This window comes from Plectropomus leopardus, chromosome 10, assembly GCF_026936395.1.
Source record: "Plectropomus leopardus strain MGB_pleo_1.0 chromosome 10, ASM2693639v1, whole genome shotgun sequence".
In the NCBI taxonomy this organism is placed as follows: Eukaryota; Metazoa; Chordata; class Actinopteri; order Perciformes; family Serranidae; genus Plectropomus; species Plectropomus leopardus.
Window position 1 is genome coordinate 36,406,185 of NC_142185.1, and position 17,666 is coordinate 36,423,850.

At 38.5% G+C, this 17,666-nt stretch overlaps 2 protein-coding genes across 8 annotated transcripts in view; one reads left to right on the forward strand and one right to left on the reverse strand.

Moving 5' to 3' along the window:
• Positions 1–946: 946 nt before the first annotated feature.
• Positions 947–12,821, reverse strand: rubcnl (rubicon like autophagy enhancer). 2 transcript variants are annotated; one of them, XM_088083788.1, is made up of 18 exons: positions 12,668–12,821; positions 10,393–10,504; positions 9,441–9,846; positions 8,667–8,941; positions 7,554–7,651; positions 7,240–7,367; positions 6,998–7,209; positions 6,581–6,626; positions 6,367–6,472; positions 5,713–5,849; positions 5,519–5,583; positions 4,882–4,921; positions 4,721–4,798; positions 4,184–4,304; positions 3,533–3,594; positions 2,612–2,765; positions 1,883–1,973; positions 947–1,264 (listed from the first exon to the last, which is right to left on the reverse strand). In XM_088083788.1, exons 1-18 carry the CDS (start codon positions 12,668–12,670, stop codon positions 1,161–1,163), a joined length of 2,238 nt encoding a protein of 745 aa, XP_087939914.1. In that variant the 5' UTR covers positions 12,671–12,821; the 3' UTR covers positions 947–1,160. The 2 variants fall into 2 exon arrangements, with proteins under 2 accessions (XP_087939914.1, XP_042350535.2); XM_042494601.2 differs by having other exon boundaries at positions 6,998–7,367.
• Positions 12,822–17,110: 4,289 nt separating this feature from the next.
• Positions 17,111–17,666, forward strand: part of lrch1 (leucine-rich repeats and calponin homology (CH) domain containing 1) — an 86,962-nt gene continuing 86,406 nt past the window's right edge. For 2 of the 6 annotated variants that reach the window (XM_088083792.1, XM_088083794.1), the window contains exon 1: positions 17,111–17,530. In XM_088083792.1, coding sequence (XP_087939918.1) covers positions 17,305–17,530 — 226 coding nt within the window. In that variant the 5' untranslated portion in view covers positions 17,111–17,304. The remainder of the gene's footprint in view (positions 17,531–17,666) is intronic. The other 4 variants (XM_088083795.1, XM_088083793.1, XM_088083797.1 and 1 more) reach the window with 2 other exon arrangements.

Below are 17,666 nucleotides of genomic sequence, written 5' to 3' on the forward strand. Positions count from 1 at the left end.
ATCTCCTGTGTGTGTGTCTGACGGGGCTTCAAATGGTCACAACAAAGAGGCTAATCCTCGAGACTGTTTGGAGCATTTTAGTCTTTTTTCATTCTTCATTTTTTAACATTTTTGTCTGTGTTCCTGCATATGGTATAAATTTTGGCAAGACTGTGTATTTGAGTGTAATCAGTGAATTTCCAGCTCAGCTCCTACAATAAGTCTAAAATACACTGTGGAAACTAAAAAGTTAAGTATCAGAGCAGAAAAACAGGACTTGTATTATTTCTGGGTGTCATTCTGGGCTTTTGACTCTGAATTTGTCATTTTGACTATTTTCCACCTGATGAGGTCATTTTGACCATATTTGGCATTTGGAGGAAATACATGCTATTTCCACTAGGTGACCTGTCACAGTCAATGTAGCTGCTGATCACTGACATATCCCAGACTGTCAGCAGCTACACTCACACACTGACATATCCCAGACTGTCAGCAGCTACACTCACACACTGACATATCCCAGACTGTCAGCAGCTACACTCACACACTGACATATCCCAGACTGTCAGCAGCTACACTCACACACCGACATATCCCAGACTGTCAGCAGCTACACTCACACACTGACATATCCCAGACTGTCAGCAGCTACACTCACACACTGACATATCCCAGACTGTCAGCAGCTACACTCACACACTGAGGAGGAGGATACTGAAAATAATTCTTTTTTTGTACTTTTTTTCATCTGAAAACATAGTGGCATCATGACAAAAACCTTTAAAGGATTTAAATTCTGAAAATTATTGAAAAAATATATTTATTATTAGGACTGATGTTGGTTGACAAAATTAACTCAATGAACGTAGGAAATCATATTAATGTCTAATATTTGATTTAAGCTTGATTTTGCCAACAGCCCACTTCCATATGAATGTAAAAAAAACAACAGCAGACGATCTGAAAAGCTTTAGCACAGACGTGTATTGTAGCTTGAGGTAAAGAATCACACTCGTAATAATTTAATTTCCACAGGAAATATGAAATATTTGAGACTGACTCAAACAGAGTGAGTGAACATATTAAGAACATGTTAACGTCCTGCACAGCCGTGTTTGATGGTAAACTGTGGTGAAGAGGATCATAAAGGGAAGTGCTCAGCTGAAGACGCTATGATGTCACTTCCTCGATCCATCGGGACGTTTTTTTCGGGATTGGATCCGCGCACATTTCGGACACTTCTTTTCCACAAAGCAGTGTTTGTGAAAGCAGGCTCTGCACACTGTGAAAGAAAAGGCCACATTTGATCATTTCTGCACTGCAGTGATTGTGTCTCTGTTTTCACCTTTTGGCTCCAAAACTGTTGATTTTTGTCAGATTTGAGATCATTTTTTGCCAAAAAAAACTCATTCAAAACTGATTTCTCTAACTCTGGACTGCTGGAGGCTCGCAGAGCTCCAGATGAACTCAAGAATGTAATTTTGCACAAAAGTCAGATAATCTGGAAGAAGGAAATGAACTACAAAGGAAGAAAAAGTAACAAGGAATTACTAAAAAGTACAGGAAAATGTGTAAAAACAAAACAAAACAAAACAAAAAAACACAGAAGTGACCTTGGAAAAGTTCTTAAAAATTCTAAATCCTAAATCTAAATCCTGGGACTTTAGGATTTTAGGCTGATCTTGTCCACTGAACTTGTCAGCATTGATTTATTTGGAGTCATGTTTGCATGAATGTTTGTATTTAACTACAATATTCACTCTCTTTTCACTCTGTTTTGGTCTCCACCGAGAGTTCACCTCCCGCTGCAACAAGAATCCTGACAGGTTTACAGCCGGAGATCAGCTTATTTCATCATTTTTATATTCTGCATATCTCATCAGCGTTTGTCGATGCTCACCTGGACAGCGCCTGCAAATGCCCCTCTGAAAAGGAAAGATGATGTCTCGTTCTCTGCAGAACTCACAGATAAAACCTCGGGCCAAACACAGCTGGGGGAGAAAAGGCACACGTACTGTGTGAGTGCTGTTTCTTCTGTGTCTGATTAACCCTTTAACACTTGAGCAAGTTGGCCCTTTAAAAAAACAGTGAGAAACTTAACAAGAAATTGATGAAAAACAGGCAAAAAAATTAGTTAAAAAAAACCCCAAAGTTACAAGAAAATCCCCTGAAAATAAACAACAAAAATTACAGAAAAAAAGAAAAAAGACCTGAACAAAAAACAAGTACAAGTGAAAAACAAAAACAAACAAGAAAATGATCTAAATGAAGAAGAAAATAATAATAATAATAAATAATAATAATAATAATAATTTTTCAGTAACATAATCTGCCTTTTCTCCATGTTCTCAAAAGAAATCAAACCGATTTGGCGTTAAAGCGTTAAAGAGTTGCAGCATGTACCGCTGCACCAAAAACATAAATAAATAAATAAAAAAATAAAAGGCACAAAGGTCTGCGGTTTGCAGACACGTTCGTTTGTCCAGATACAAACTGATATTTGAGTCGCTGGTGATAATCACTTCAAAATACCTGCACGCTTTCAGTCTTTTGTCTCTTGAGGAAAAATAACTGACTGCTAGAAATATATTGCCTGTAATTTCCAGATTAAAGATAATTTCGGGCTGACCTCACAGTTCTCCACATGCTGGACGGCAGAGTGCAGCAGCGCTCGGGCCTGCGTCACCAGCTGACCCTTCTTCACCCTCAGCAGGTCGTCCATGGAGAACAGGTGCAGCTGCTCCAGCAGGTGAGCAGGAAGCTGCTCCAACTCAGCCGTCACCCTGAGACACACACACACACGCGCGCACACGCACGCGCACACATGAACACACACACACACACACAGGAACACACATGAACACACTCAGTGCTTCCTGTTGATGGCACACATGTATGTTGTTTGTGGGTTTCTGGTTGAAACTGAGTATTTAATCTTCTAGCAGTAACTTTACTGCAAACCCAGCTGATTTGATACTTAAACTACAATGTGCTGACAATATTTAGGACTTTTACTAAAGTAGGGTTTTGAAAGGACATAGTGTTTAACCCTTTAAAACCTGGAGCAACATCACTTTTGCTGCTTTCAGATGGCTTTCACAAGTATTTAACCCTTTGAGCAAATTGGTGCGATTTCTTTCAGAAACATTGGAAAAAGGCAATTACCAATTATTCAGGAATATTCCTTAAAAAAAGCACATTGAAAAGTCAGGGAAAAATTGTATTTCTAATAATCATAATTACATATCAAAACTAATATTATAGGATTATTATTTTTGAAAGTAATTTCTTTTTTTTTTACTTTCTAGGGTTTTTTTTATGATTTCTTTCATGTTTTTTTGTTTTGTTTTTTTTTAACTAGTTTTCAGGACATTTTCTTGTACTTTTTACAAATTTCTAGCTAATTTTGGGGTCATTTCTTCTTCTATTTCTCATTGCCGTCTTCCCTTGTTTTTGAAAGAAATAAAGACAATTTGCTCAGATTTTTTTTATTACTTGCAGTAACCAGTTTTATCTAATCTAATGGTTGTGTAATAAATATTCTGTCTACCTCCCAGAGAACCTGCAGGCTGTCAGAAGCTTCTTGATGTCCATCAGCTGCTCCTGCAGCTCCTGGAGGAGGAGGAGGAGGAGGAGGAGGAGGAGGAGGGGGCAGAAATAAAGACACACCGAGGAGAGAAACTAACATGAAATAACAAAATAAAGTTGGAGTAAATCTCAGCTGCTCTGTTGTTTGAGTTTCTTAAAAGTAAAGTCAACAGTGTTTTAATTTTGCCAGAGATGGAAGAAATACTCCAGTATGGTACTATAGTAAAAGTATCAATACAGCAAAGTAAAAAAAAAAAATACCAACGTAAAAGTACTGATGTAATAATAGCCTGTTGATTTATTCCAAAAATATGAGAAGAAGGCAAAAAGTTAAAAGAAAATTCTTTGAAAACAAACAGAAAAAGTAAGAAAAAAAACATACAAAAAAGACATACATGAATTTAATTAATAATGAATTATAAATATGTTTTGAGATTCACAATTTCTTTTAAGCAAAATGTTTTATTTGAATTTTATCACTTTTTACTCAATGCTTGTAATTTGTGGGACATGTTTTATCTTTAATAATAATAATAATAATAATAATAATAATAATGATAATAATAATAATAATAATAATAATAGTAACAATAATATTAAGTGCTGAACTCACTCTGAACTTGTCCAGCTCCTTCACTCGGCTGTAGAGAGTTTTACCGACGCAGGTCAGATCAAACAGAGGTTGATGCCAAACTGAATCCAGCAGATTTTTGGAGAAATCGCTCACAGGGTATCTGCAAGATTGATAATTATTATAACAGATTTAATAGAGAAATCACTCATATCAGCAATATCCACAATTTTATAACACATTTCACACATTTAATAAAGGCTCAAAGTGTCCTGTTCCCACTGAGCTGATCTGTCCAGCTGTTCATTGATGTTTTATAAAAATATATATTACTTTGTTATAATTTTCAATATAATGCTGTAACGCTTCACTTGTAACTGCTTTAAGATGTTTTCCTTTTCTAAATGTTTACATATTATTGTTGTCATTAGCAGAAGGTGAAACACTGCTGAAATATCATGAAGTAATTCAGGATTTTTTGTAGTTGTCAGAACATCACCCCCCACGGTTTCAGCTGCATTCATGTTGTGTTTATAGCCACATAATTTAGATTTTTATATTTCTGATGTAGTTTATTACTTGCTGAAGTCCCAGCAGGACAGAAGTCGACCAGGAATCACAGCCTCGGCGCCGCTGTGGCAGCAGTCACAGAAATACCTGAAGGATGAAGCAAAATTTATTAATAATCTAAAAAAAAGAAGCTGCTATGTGTTGTGAAAATATTTATAACAACTAAATACCTGCCAAGGTATTCACAGTAACGCAGTTTCTTGATGTATCCTGGGGACAGAGAGATAGAGAGGCCTTTGTTTAACCCTTTGAGTGTCTGTCTTCTACACAGTTCACTTCACGTTTTAAATTTTACTGTGAAATATTAATGTATTAACTGCTTCATAATTAACGATGTATCTAATAAGTATTGTCTATGTATCTATTAAGTATTTCAAATTTTGTGAAAATAATTTTTTTAACATTTTCTTGAGGTATTTTTTGAAAAACGTATTTTCAGTTACTTTTCTTGTGACTTTATTATTCTTTTTGCTCATTTTTAAGCAATTTAGGTTTAGTTGCTCTTTGACTTCGTCCCATGTTTTTGAAAGAAATCAAGTCAATTTGCTCAGGTCACAAAGGGTTAAAAATGGCTGCTTTCAGTTCCCCCTGATGGCTGTGTGACAGAAAACGCAGTTTCTGGATGAAGTTGACAGGTTTCGCTCCACTGCAGCTAAAACTGAACAGATTCTGTGAACTTTTCGTCAGTGAATGCTCGATGATAACCAGCTCCTCCGGCTGACTCTTTCTCTCTCCTCTTTCTGTTAACTCATTCAGCACTTTAACTGGGACCCATTTAAACCTGCATGCATGCGGTCCAGTACTCACTGGGCTCCACCTCGGTCCCACAGCCTGCACACAGGAAGTGCTGCAGAGCCACGACGTCACCGCGTCTGAGGGAGGAAACACACACAACCGTCAACGTCCGCACGCATCCATCCACATCTAGATACATGAAGCATCCGTCCATCCGTCTCTGCGATGAAAACGCTGTGCGTGTGTGTGTTCTGTGTAACGGAGACCTGTGTGTCGGCTGAACAGTGAAGATGATCTGGAAGCGTGGCGGCGCCCAGCTCAGAGATCCTCTCATCCTGGTCCTCAGTCTGATCTCCTCAGCCAGGCTGCCGCTGCTCACCGCCACTCCTCCGGTACCCGGCAGCTGCAAAATACAGAGAGGAGAAGCTCTCGAGGTCAGGGACTGAAGACAAGAGTCACCAGAGGACATAAAGCTCCAAAATATGCAATGACAGAAAGCAGCAGGAGAGAATATTACAGAGTTAAACTCGTCTAAATGCACGTTTTATTTTGTTTTGTTTTGCAAATGAAACAAACAAAATCAGCATCAGCTCCCTTCATCTGTCACTCAACAGTTGAGTGTCACTGTTTTTATTTCAGTGACACTCAACAAGCGCACAGGCCAAATGTGGCCCCCATTCAGGGTGCCGTTTGGCCCCCGATCAGCCAAGTTCTGATTCACAGTAACAATTCAGTGATAGTTTTTGTCCGTTTAGTCTCCATAAGGTGTCAGAGACATAAAACAGCATCAAAACAGAGCTTGTTGATCAAAAACAGAGCCTGTGGAGGATCCCCCACACCCCCGACAGAGGACACAGGTAAGACACCGATGTCCTGAAATGGCCCCCAGCGAAGACAGTTGAGTCTCCCAGTGTCCTCACCTCCTGCAGTGAGCTGCGGAGGCTCTGTCGTCCCCGCCCAGGCCCTCGAGAGGGAAGCCAGCTCCTCCTGAACTCCAGCACCAGCTGCTGGGCCAGCCGCTCTGCACTGCATCATGGGAAACACACACAGATTGACTCACAAAATCTGAACACACACACACACACACACACACACACACACACACACACACAGAGTCATGAGTGTTTTTCTTACTCTCTGAGGGAGTCTCTGGGTGCCAGCGCAGCTTCGACCCCACAGTCTGAAATGAAAACGCACAAAATGAGGTTCAGATAGGTTCACATAATCTAATTTATTTCACTGCATTCAGACGCCTTTAATGATCATTTTAACCTCTGAAATCTGAGAAAATTAGATTTCATTATAAAAAATTAAATAAAAAAAAAAACACACACAGGAAAAACATAAAGAGCAACTTGGTAATGAATGTCCCAAAAACTGCAAAATATTAGAAACAGTTTACTATAAAAAAATTAATTGGAATATATTATTATATTTAAAAAAAATAGAAAATGTCCATATGCTATATTTAGACTTATAGGAGTTTTATATATTAATACTTAATTATGTTATAGAAAAGAGGAAAAGTACTTTTTTTCTAAATAATTTTACCTTCGAAGCCGCTGTCAGTGGAGATGACAGAGAAAGTCTTTGGCAGATGTTCAGCCTCGTCAGTCTGTGCTTCCTCCTCTTCATCTCGTGTGTGTGGGTGTGTGTGTTCATGTTCATAAGACAGGTGTGTGTCTCTGTGTGCGCTGCAGGTGTGTGTGTGTCTGCAGGCTTCACATCTCTGTTCATGTGTCGCTGCGTCCTCTGCACAGCTCTGTGTGTGTCCCTGCGTGCACATGTCGCAGTGTGTGTGTCCCTGCGTGCACATGTCGCAGTGTGTGTGTCCGTGCGTGTCCGTCGTGGAGCTCAGAGTCCACTTTACTCCCTCCAACACCTCCAGCACCATGTCCACCACAATGAAATGAGCATTCTCCTGCACACACACACACACACACACACACACACACACACACACACACACACACACAAACACACACACACACACACACACACACACATCCATACACACACGATGAAACACACTTATCCGTCACAGCAGAAAAATGGATTTCATTTTCATTTTTTCAGAAAGTTTCCTAAACTGTAACTGGGAATTAACCTTTTCCAGCTCACAGCTGGTCTTAAAGATGTCTGCAGGGAATTCTGGGATGCCGCTGCACCTCCTGTTTTTGCTGGTTGCTGTTGAGGAAGTGAGGCCTGAATACACACACACACACACACACACACACACACAAAAAAAAAGAGTCCAGCGTCATTTAGCAGTTTTATCAACACCGACTCAAATTAATTTCTGTAATGTTAAACGGTGCCACAGAGGATTCAAGCGGGATGTTTTGGGAAGAACCGACAACACGTTTTCATCCCGAGTCGTCACATCGTCACTTTCCAGGGGACTTCCACGTCTATATATTACACTCTAGTGTCCTTCAGCGTCTGCTGTTGACGTTCTAGGATGACATCCAGTCAGATTAGGCAGCAAGGGCTCAGGGTGGTTGAGTTTTGGCAAAAGAGGCACATAATGAGGTGCAGAATAAAAAACATCACTTTCAGTCGAGGAACAAACACCAGACTGCAAAAACCAGTCCTGGGTTTATTTGCCCGATAGAAACCAGAATGCCCTTTGTATCGTGTCGTTACCGGCCGCATTTCAACCTGACGCCGCAGCTGGTGCCATCGAGCGGCACATCATACAGCCGGGAAAGGTGGCTTTTGGCGTCGGGATCTCACGCCAAAATCACTGCAAAAATGGCGGTATTTGATGAACAGGCTGCCACTGAGCGCTCGACTGGATAAAAGACACTTGGAGAGTTTTTAAACAGATGTTTTGCTTCAGGATTGCAGTTGTTAACCCTTTGAAACCTAAGCAAGGGGAAGAAGGCAATGAGCAACTTAACGAGAAATGGTCCAAAAATGAGCACGAAATTTCAGGTCATTCATCTTTTACTTACTGTCTTTCTGCTTTTTATCATTTTTTGGGCTTTCCTTGTTAAGGTGGTCATTGTCTTTTCTCCATGTTTTCAAAAGAAATCAAACCAGTTTTCTGAGGTTCCAAAAGCGTCTGAACGCAGCACAACAAAGCTGATGTCGACCAGGTTTTAAAGGGTTAAACGTGAACCCTGATGACTTCAAGTCATCAAGAATTTTTGGATTCTTTGTTCAAGTTTTGGATGAGTAACTGTGGATCCTTCTGTAACGATTAAATCGATCCTACCTGACGAGTGAGGGGCATCGCAGCTGCTTAGGCCCCGCCCCCTGTGCTCTCCAGCCAATCCCTGCTGTCCTCTGCGGGGAGGGTGGAGCTTAGCGCTGGCGTGGCAGCTCAGGTGTGACGAGGCGGAGACGTGGCACAGCTTCTTGTCCTCCTGCAGAGGACACGGGTCGGGACAGGAGCTCGGTTTGAAACTCACATCCTGCAGGCTGCTGACTGTCAGCCGCCCGCGCTGATCCAGAGACAGCGAACCAGGAGCAGGACACCGAGAGTCCGAGCTGGAAAAAAAAATCATCTTTCCCTTTTTATCCAGAAAACCCAAAAAACCCTACTGCAAATATATTTTCAATAGACCTTTAAAGGATCAACTCAGGAGGTATTTTTAGCACCCTTAGATTTCTTTCAAAAATCATGGAAAGATGGCAATGAGTAACACAAGAAATGACCCAAAATTAGCATAAATTAGTTAAATTAGTAAACAACTACAACAAAAAGAAAAGCAAAAGAACAAAAATGACCTGGGGAAAAAAATGATAACATAAAAAAATGTATAAATAATACAAATAAATAGATATATATTTCTGTAACATTATTTTAAATATATGATTATGGTATTTATACTTATAATTTTTTTTTCCAGAATTATTTGATCTTTTTTTTTGTTAATTTTTAGTTCATTTTTCATTTTTTTTAAAGAAATCAAACCAATTTGTAAACATTTCAAAGGTTTAAATGCTTAAAAGACCTGGGGTTAAAGGGTTAAATCTGAAATGTGACCTTGGTGAAGCGGGCGTGTCGGTGACCCCTCCATGCCAGGAGACGGGTCTGTGGTGTCCGGTGATGACGGGGCTGCTCCTCGGGAGGAGCAAGATTTTGTCTTCAGCACGCGAAAGAGACGAGTCGTCTTTGTTGACCTTTCCTCCTTCATCACCGTCATCATCCTCGTCAGGGCGATGATCAGGGTCTTTGTGAGAGTCACGCAGAGCAGCGCTGGAGTGACGGGAGTGTGTGAAGGCCTCGTGATGTGTCCTCTTTGTGAATGTTGGCTGTGAGTGTTTCGGTTGTTGGTGAAATGCTGAATTGGTTTCTCCTTCACTGGTTTCTGGTGGTGTCAGAAGGAGAAGTGGGACTGATCCTGGACCAGCTGGCTGATGGTTTTGGTGGGAGTATGCATTTGAAGAAGCTTGTGGAGAGAAAGAGGAAAAACGCATTTTACATATTTAAAAGAAAAAGAACATCGCCCCCCAATTTTTTTTTAAATGAAAGAAAAAAAATTGCCAAAAAGTTTTAAAGAAAATAAAAAAACACTTAAAAGGTTTTGAGGAAAAAATAACCAAAAATATTTAAAGAAAGAACAAATCAAGGATATTTTTAAAGAAAAAAAATTTTTTAAAAAAAAAAGAAACACAGAAAAAAATCAAGAAAAATTTTCAAAAGAAAAAGAAATTGCAAAAACCTTAAAAAAGAAAAAAAACAATGCCAAAAGTTTTAAAAAATAACCAAATATTTCAGAGAAAAACAAAAACCAAAAATTAAAAAAAAAAAAAAAAAAAAGGAATCGTCAATGTTTTTCGGGGGTTTCTTTTTCATCACCCAAAAATTTTAAGAAAAAAAATTATCAAAAAAAACAAACAATTTTGTATCCTACAGAGGTCCGGGCTAGATCCCCGTGGTCCTAAAATGAGAGGGAGTCTCTTGGTCGCTCTTAAAGTTTCCGTAAACATCTCACCGATTGCAGTCGGGGCTGGAGCTCCAGGTGTCGGTGACTCTGCAGAGTCCACACACCAGCTGACATATCTGCGTCTGTGGACAGACGAGGACACGCCGCCGCAGCTTCCCATCTGCACAGAAGACAACAGACAGTTTCTCAGCAGCAGCAGCTTTGGTGCAAACTTCCTGAAGTTACACCAACACAGTCAGGATCTCACTGACTCAAAGACAAAAATTACTCAAAACGCTTATTTCTTCATGCAGTTGATAAATACTGACGGTAACCTGATCTGACTTTCAAAACTATTCATGTGTTTTCTGCATGCAGGAAGTTTGCTGTTGCTTCCTGCTGCAGGTTCACAGTCTGATCAGGATCATAAAACATATTTAATGCTTTTAAAAGTCAAAGTCTCAAGTCTGGACTCTGGTACTTAACCCTTTAAAACCTGAGCACATTAGTTTGGCCCAAAAATAAGCAAGAAATTAGAAAAGAAAAGTCCCTGAAAATAAGCACAAAAAAATCCAAAAAGTAAAAAATATGTATGTATATTCCTGTAACATAATTTCAAATATAAATTTAATAAAAATAATAATTAGAAACATAGAATTGATTTTCAAGCCATTTTCTTGTTATTTTATCTTTCACTAATTTCTCACACTTTGTGGGACATTTTTTGCCAAGTTTATCACTGCCTTTTTTCCCCTATGTATTTGAAAAATAATTTAAAAATATTTACTGTTAATATTTTACTAGACGCTTCTGAAAGGTGTCTGCATGCAGCACAAAAAACACTGATGTCAAAAAAAGGTTTGAAAGGGTGAAGTGAAAAATTGTGCTGAATATTCATACGCTGAAAAAAAAACAGAAATATTTTTAGTTTTTGGAGTTGAAATCATTGAGACATTTTGGTAATTACACCTTTTCATATTGATCACGGTTCTCCTGCTGTGGAGCAACACGTAATCACAAACATTCGTCAGGAAATGTGTCACACAGGATCTGCGTTTGTGGAAGTCAGAATTGTGCAGAAAAACGTTTTTTCATGCGCACGAATGCGCAAGTCCACAATTTCCAGTATTTACATCTGCCGTTGATGATATTTTCACAAAGTCGAGGGGCCCTGATTCTAAACTTCTGCTTTTGGTTTTTAAACTCAAACTGGAAACAACCGACAGCTGCCTGATTTTTAGGCTGCACTCTTTAAAATGTCACCGTAAAACTTCCTCTCAAACACAGTTTTTATGTGTTAAAACTGTCACAGGTGCTGTTCTATCTGAAATGAATCCTGGAGAGATTAGATCATTTTATCCAAACCTGTGGCAGTTTGCAGGACCTGAAAGTTAACCTTTAAAACCTGTGCAGACAAGGTTGGTTTTATTTAAAAACATGAAAAGGGATAGGGCAACTTCAAAAAATATTTTTTTAAAATAGCAAGAAATTAAGAAAAAGTTACAAGAAAATTACCTGAAAAAAAATTAAAATATAAAGAAAGAAATTTTTTTTCTAAAAAGCAAGGAAAAAAGAGAATTAAATGAACTGGGAAAAATAGTGCAAAATAAAATAGATTAAAAATACAATTTTATTTTATTTTATTTTATTTTATTTTATTTTAGTTTAGTTTAGTTTAGTTTAGTTTATTACAATATATTTGTAATACTAATACAAAATCTGGAAAATACAACACAACACACAACTTGGGTGTTTCCATTTCATGTTACTTTGTATTTCCACTCCACAGTTTTGAGGCAAATATTTAATATTTTGAATGTAAATATATTTTCATTTGTGTGGGATGATGCAGCACAGAGTATGAAACTGGCGTGTTGCTCACAGAGTTTACAGCTATTGATATCTTTCAGTTATCCTCTCAACATTAAAGTGATAAACACACTAATGCATCAATAATTTTACATCATGAGTACATTAATGTTGGTACTTAAAGTACAATTTTATTCTAATACCTTTGTACTTTTACTTTTGTTTAAACAGAGTTCTAACAGTTTGGGTTTTTCATCTTTACCCCCAAAACACCAGTTTTATTCAGCGTTTTCAAAGAGTGAAATTGGGTTTAAATGTTATTAAAACGTATGAGTTTCATTTCAAGAGGCTGATTCACTTGAAGCTTCCTGTGTGAGTGCAATAATAGACTCTGATTGTGTGTGATAACGTCTCCAAGTACCAAAATGTTTCCTATTTCTCTAAATGCAAAGTGCTTTTGACTGAAGGACGGAGCAACACTCACCAAAACATGACAAACGTTCTTAAAGACTGCAGAATAAAACGAGCTACTCACCATTTAGTGAACTCCTTCAGTGAAGCGTTGACCTGTCAGGGGCTGACGCGAGTCCTCATCCACCAAAAACTGCAGCACAGAAAGGAAGAGAGGCGGTTGGGTATCAGCACTTCCTGTATTTAACAGTGGTTTGACTTTCTGTAGCTGAGCAGTCAGCACGGTTTCTTCAGAAAACACGAAGGCCAAAAAGCTCTCGTTATACTGCCCGGCAGAGCGCTCCTCGTGTCATTTACCCCAGGAGGTTATTAAAAATGACCCAACAAGAGGAGGTTTTGTTGGACATATAAAGTTACTTGCAATGTTTAAGCCCCATCTCCTTTAATTCATACATGTTGCATCAAACAGGCTTTTATTTTTTTAAAGTTTCTTTTACATTATTATTTCCATTGGAGAGAATTCTGCTGAAGCACACATAAACAGAGCAAAGAAAAACTAAAATCCTGTTAAAATTGTGAATGTTCAGAGGTTATAATGATGCGTCTTCCTCAATCTAACGTAACCACAGATACAGCACACGCTGTTTTTTTCTGCAGAAATATCAAAGCGTCTCAGCACAGCGGGGGACGGACGTCACGCCAGCCGGCAGCTGGTAGAGCAGAAAGAGGAAGTTTTACTCTGAGTCGAGTCCAAGTATCAGAAGGTTTGATTTACCTTCATGATTACTGAGAAGTGAAAAGGACACGTGTCCACGAGCGAGACACTGACACGTTCATTTATGTCTCTTTTAAATGCCCTTAAGGTTTGATGTATTTGTTTTCACATACTGGAAGACGTCAAGAGACCTCAGAGCCAAAAGACACCCTGGATTGTTCCTATATGTGTTTTTAATGTAAGGAAGGACGTGGGGACATTTTTAGAAAGAGAGGACATTTGAGAAAATGTTCTTTGACGTACCTACATGTATTTATTGTCTGTCTGGAACATAAATAAAGTGACGACATTTTTTGGAAAATAAGGACACTTAAGGAAAAAAGGACTTTCTTCGAAGATGGGGGCGAGTTTATAAAGTGAGGACATTTTTAGAGAATGATGAAGCAGGGACATTTTTTGGAAAGTGGGGACATTGTGGGAAGCAAAGATGTTTTTGGAGCATGGGGACATTTTTGGAAAGTAAGGTTAATTTTAGAAGGTGAGGACAAGCTAAGAAAGTGAGGACATTTTTGGAGCATGACAACATTTTTGGAAGCTTGGACATTTTTTGATAAGTGGGGACAATTTTAGACTGAAAATATTTCGGGATATCTTTAGAAAGTAAGGATGTGGTGTTTCTTCTAACGTAAGGACATTTGGGGCAATTTTAGAAAATACAGATGTGTTTTGGAGGTGAGTTTGAATTTGAATGTGTGGACATTCACAGAGGATGAGGACATTATTAGGAAGTGAGGACATGTTCAGCAATGGAGGACACATTTTGGAAATTGGGGAGAGTTTTTAGAAAGAAGGGATTTTTTTCCCTGAGAAAGTTAGGACATTTTGGAAAATTAGGACATTTTTTGAAAGGTGTGGACATGTTAGAAAGTGAAGGCACTTTTGGGAAGGTGAGGACATTCTTAGAGAATGAGGACATTTTTAGCATGTGAAGACATGTTCAGGAAACAAGGACATATTTTGGAATTTCTTCGGATGCAATGATATTTTTGGAAAACTTATTCTTTTAAAATTAGAAAATGTGCAGGGGGTGTGGACATTTTTAGAGAATGAGGAAACTTTTAGGAAGTGGGGACATTTTTGGAAAGTGAAGACACTTTTGAGAAATTAATTTTGTTATTGGAAAATTCACAGTCTTCACTCATTTTCAAAAAGCTGTTTAGCAGTTAGGACGTGATTCGGGGTTTCGTGCAGAATGCAGATTAACGTTAGAGTCTATGGGACGTTGTGTTTATGATGTCAATGAAGGTCCTCACAAGTATAGCAGCTCAGACAGGAGCTGGCACACTTTCTGTGATCAGCCATCAGCACTGTGGATCTGCTGATGTAAGCTGGTTATGTAACAGGTTGACTCAGCACTCCCGCTCCCCAATGGAGCTCACACACACACACACACACACACACACACACACACACACACACACACACACACATCAGATGGTAGTAAATAAGGGTTTTTACCTCGAACACAAAACAGATTTTCTCTCAGCGAACAGGGCTGAAGTCAGGCTGCTGTAACTTCACATCATATCAACATTTATTTTAATTTTTTCAACAATTTTATTTATATTTTCAAAATTTAACAATTTAAATGGACATACATGTATGTACTTGACTGTCATTTACAAATATACACACCCACACCCTCCCATCCAGGTTTGCACAAAAGAAGAAAAGAAAAGAAAAATATAAAAGAATCAAATGAAATGATAACAGTAAATAAATAAATACATAAATCACATTAGTACAGTTAATCATCATACTAACATTTACAGGAATTTTAAAAATAATTAATACTCCACTTTGTTTCTTTGGAGCTGGAGAATATAGTCTTGACGTCTTTCAAAAACATGGATGAAAGGCGATGAGAACTGAAAGAAGAAATTATTTTAAAAAATAGCAAGAAATTAGTCAAATGTCCAAGAAAATTACCTGAAAATTAGTTTAAAAAATTAAAAAGAAAGGGGGGAAAAGGGCTAACAAGATTCGGAAAAAAGTGCTTAAAATTTATTATAATTCTGTAACATAATTCAAATATGTGATTTTGATTATTATAATTATTATAAATATAATTGTCCCCTTGCTTTTTATTTTTTAAAATCTTAATATTTTTCCCTAACTTTTTTTAAAACAAAAAAATGTTTTTGAATCTACAGATTTCTTGTAATTTTTGCAAGTTTCTCATTGACTTTGTCCCATGTTTTAAAACAACAACAACAACAAACAAACAAACAAACAAACAAAAAGACAACACCAATTTGTGTCACTCTGGGTTTCAAAGGGTTAATCCATGACTGGTTTATTCGTGTAAGTTATAGTGGCAAAGTTCTGGTATCATTAAAGGAGTAAAAAAGCCAAAAAAATTTGATTTTGACTTTCAAAATTTTAGAGTAAAAACTGTTTTGTACCCAGTTTTGTTACTTTTACAGTATTTTTATTCTGGCAAAGAGAGAAAAAAACAACAACAGCAGACAAACAAAAAACAGGAAAATGGCCCGAAAAAGGGCTAAAAACCTTTTCTTTTTTCTGTAACATAATATTGAATATATAATTAACCCTTTGAAACCTGAGCAAATAGGTCAGATTTTTTCAGTAGTTTAACTTTTTTTTTCTCATTTTCCGGCCATGTTTTGTTCATTCCCTTATCCCCATGTTTTTTAGAAAGTCAGAATCAAAATTTGCACAGGTCTTTGTGGGACCAGGATTTGGGGTCCAGCTGGTGGAAACAGCCTGCAGCATCACTCAGGTGTCTGAGTTTAACTGAGGTCAACGTTTCCTCAAACTTTCTCCCCTGGAGTGCAGCGTGCACGGATCTCGTGCAGCAGATGTCGCTGTTTAGTTGTAATTTTGTTCTCTGCTGCGTCTCAGCTGCACGCTCCAGTGCGCAGCCGCAGTGAGGGGGCTGCGTCAAGTTAAAGAAATGCGAAACCGAAAAAGCAGAGGAAAGGTCTTCAGAATAAAAAAATGTAAGAAGGAAGTCGTCAACATGTAATAAATAGAAGTTAAAATCAGCATTTTTTTTCAAGTTAACTAGAGTTTAAAAAACAAAACTTCTTTTTATTTTTGAGGAATATTTCTGAGATTTGAATGCAGTCTAAAATATGAAGAAGGGATTTTTGCAGGAGAGGCACAAACTGGGCCTAAATATCCACCCACACAACTGCAGCATTTTTCAGATACATTTCTTTTTTTCTTGCAAGCTGAATTTTCAGCCTTTTTTATTTTCAATCACTTGGTTGTTAGTGAGGATTTCTGGAAGGTATTGTTAAAATAATAATAACAACAACAACAACAACAATAATAATAATAATCAAAATAAAAGGTACATCAGTAATATTATATTGTTACTGCAAAGCTACATGATAGTTGGCACAGATATACCAGTCTGTACACATCTTAATGGAAAATACGACATAAGCTAAATGTCAAAGAAGAGATGATATCAAAATAATTTATAAATTCAGAACATATATAAACCTTGGCTAGATGTATGAATATAGTATTCTTGTAAAAATATAATAATATACTGAAAGCAAATAATTAAATAGTAAACAAACAAAAAAAACTAATCAATTAAAAAAAATCGAATATTATTATTAATTTAATGACAATACTACTACTAATACTATTATTATTATTGTTTTTGTTGGTGTTGTAACACTAATAATATATTGCACACAACGTTGATCATACACTAAAAGCAGTTCTAAAAAAAAAAAACAGTTAAGTATTGGTTAGTGATTTGAGACATTTTATTTTGAAAACCGACTGCCGGATGTCGCGCCGCTGTGTTATGGTTTGCCGCTTCACGCACCGCGCAGACCAGGGAGACGGACGCGGCGGCGACAAACGAGGAGGAAACTGACCGCGCGGCACGGCTCGGCACGCCTGAAGAAGTCGGTTTGCTCGCCCCGCACGCGCTCTCTCTTTAGCGGATATCCCCCCGACACACACCGGAGGACGGCGGAGAGAGAGAGCGGGGCAACACTATGGCGACGTTGGGACCGGAGTCGGCTCGTCCTCCTCTTTCCCAGCTCGGTTCTTCCCCGTCGATCCAGACCCACATCGGCAGCGCCAACCTGCCGCCCAACCGGGGCTTGGAGCGGGCGCTGGAGGAGGCGGCGGCCAGCGGCGTGCTCAACCTCAGCTCCCGAAAACTGAAGGAGTTTCCCCGGACCGCCGCCAACCACGACCTGACGGACACGGTGGAAGCAGGTAGGCGCCTCTGTGGCATCTTTCAGCTTCACAAACAAACACCGGGGAGGGCACCGGCGCGGGGCGGTAACGGCTCTCGGTGACGCGGTGCAGCGGCAGCGTGCTTCTCACCGACTGCTGTACTTATATACACTGC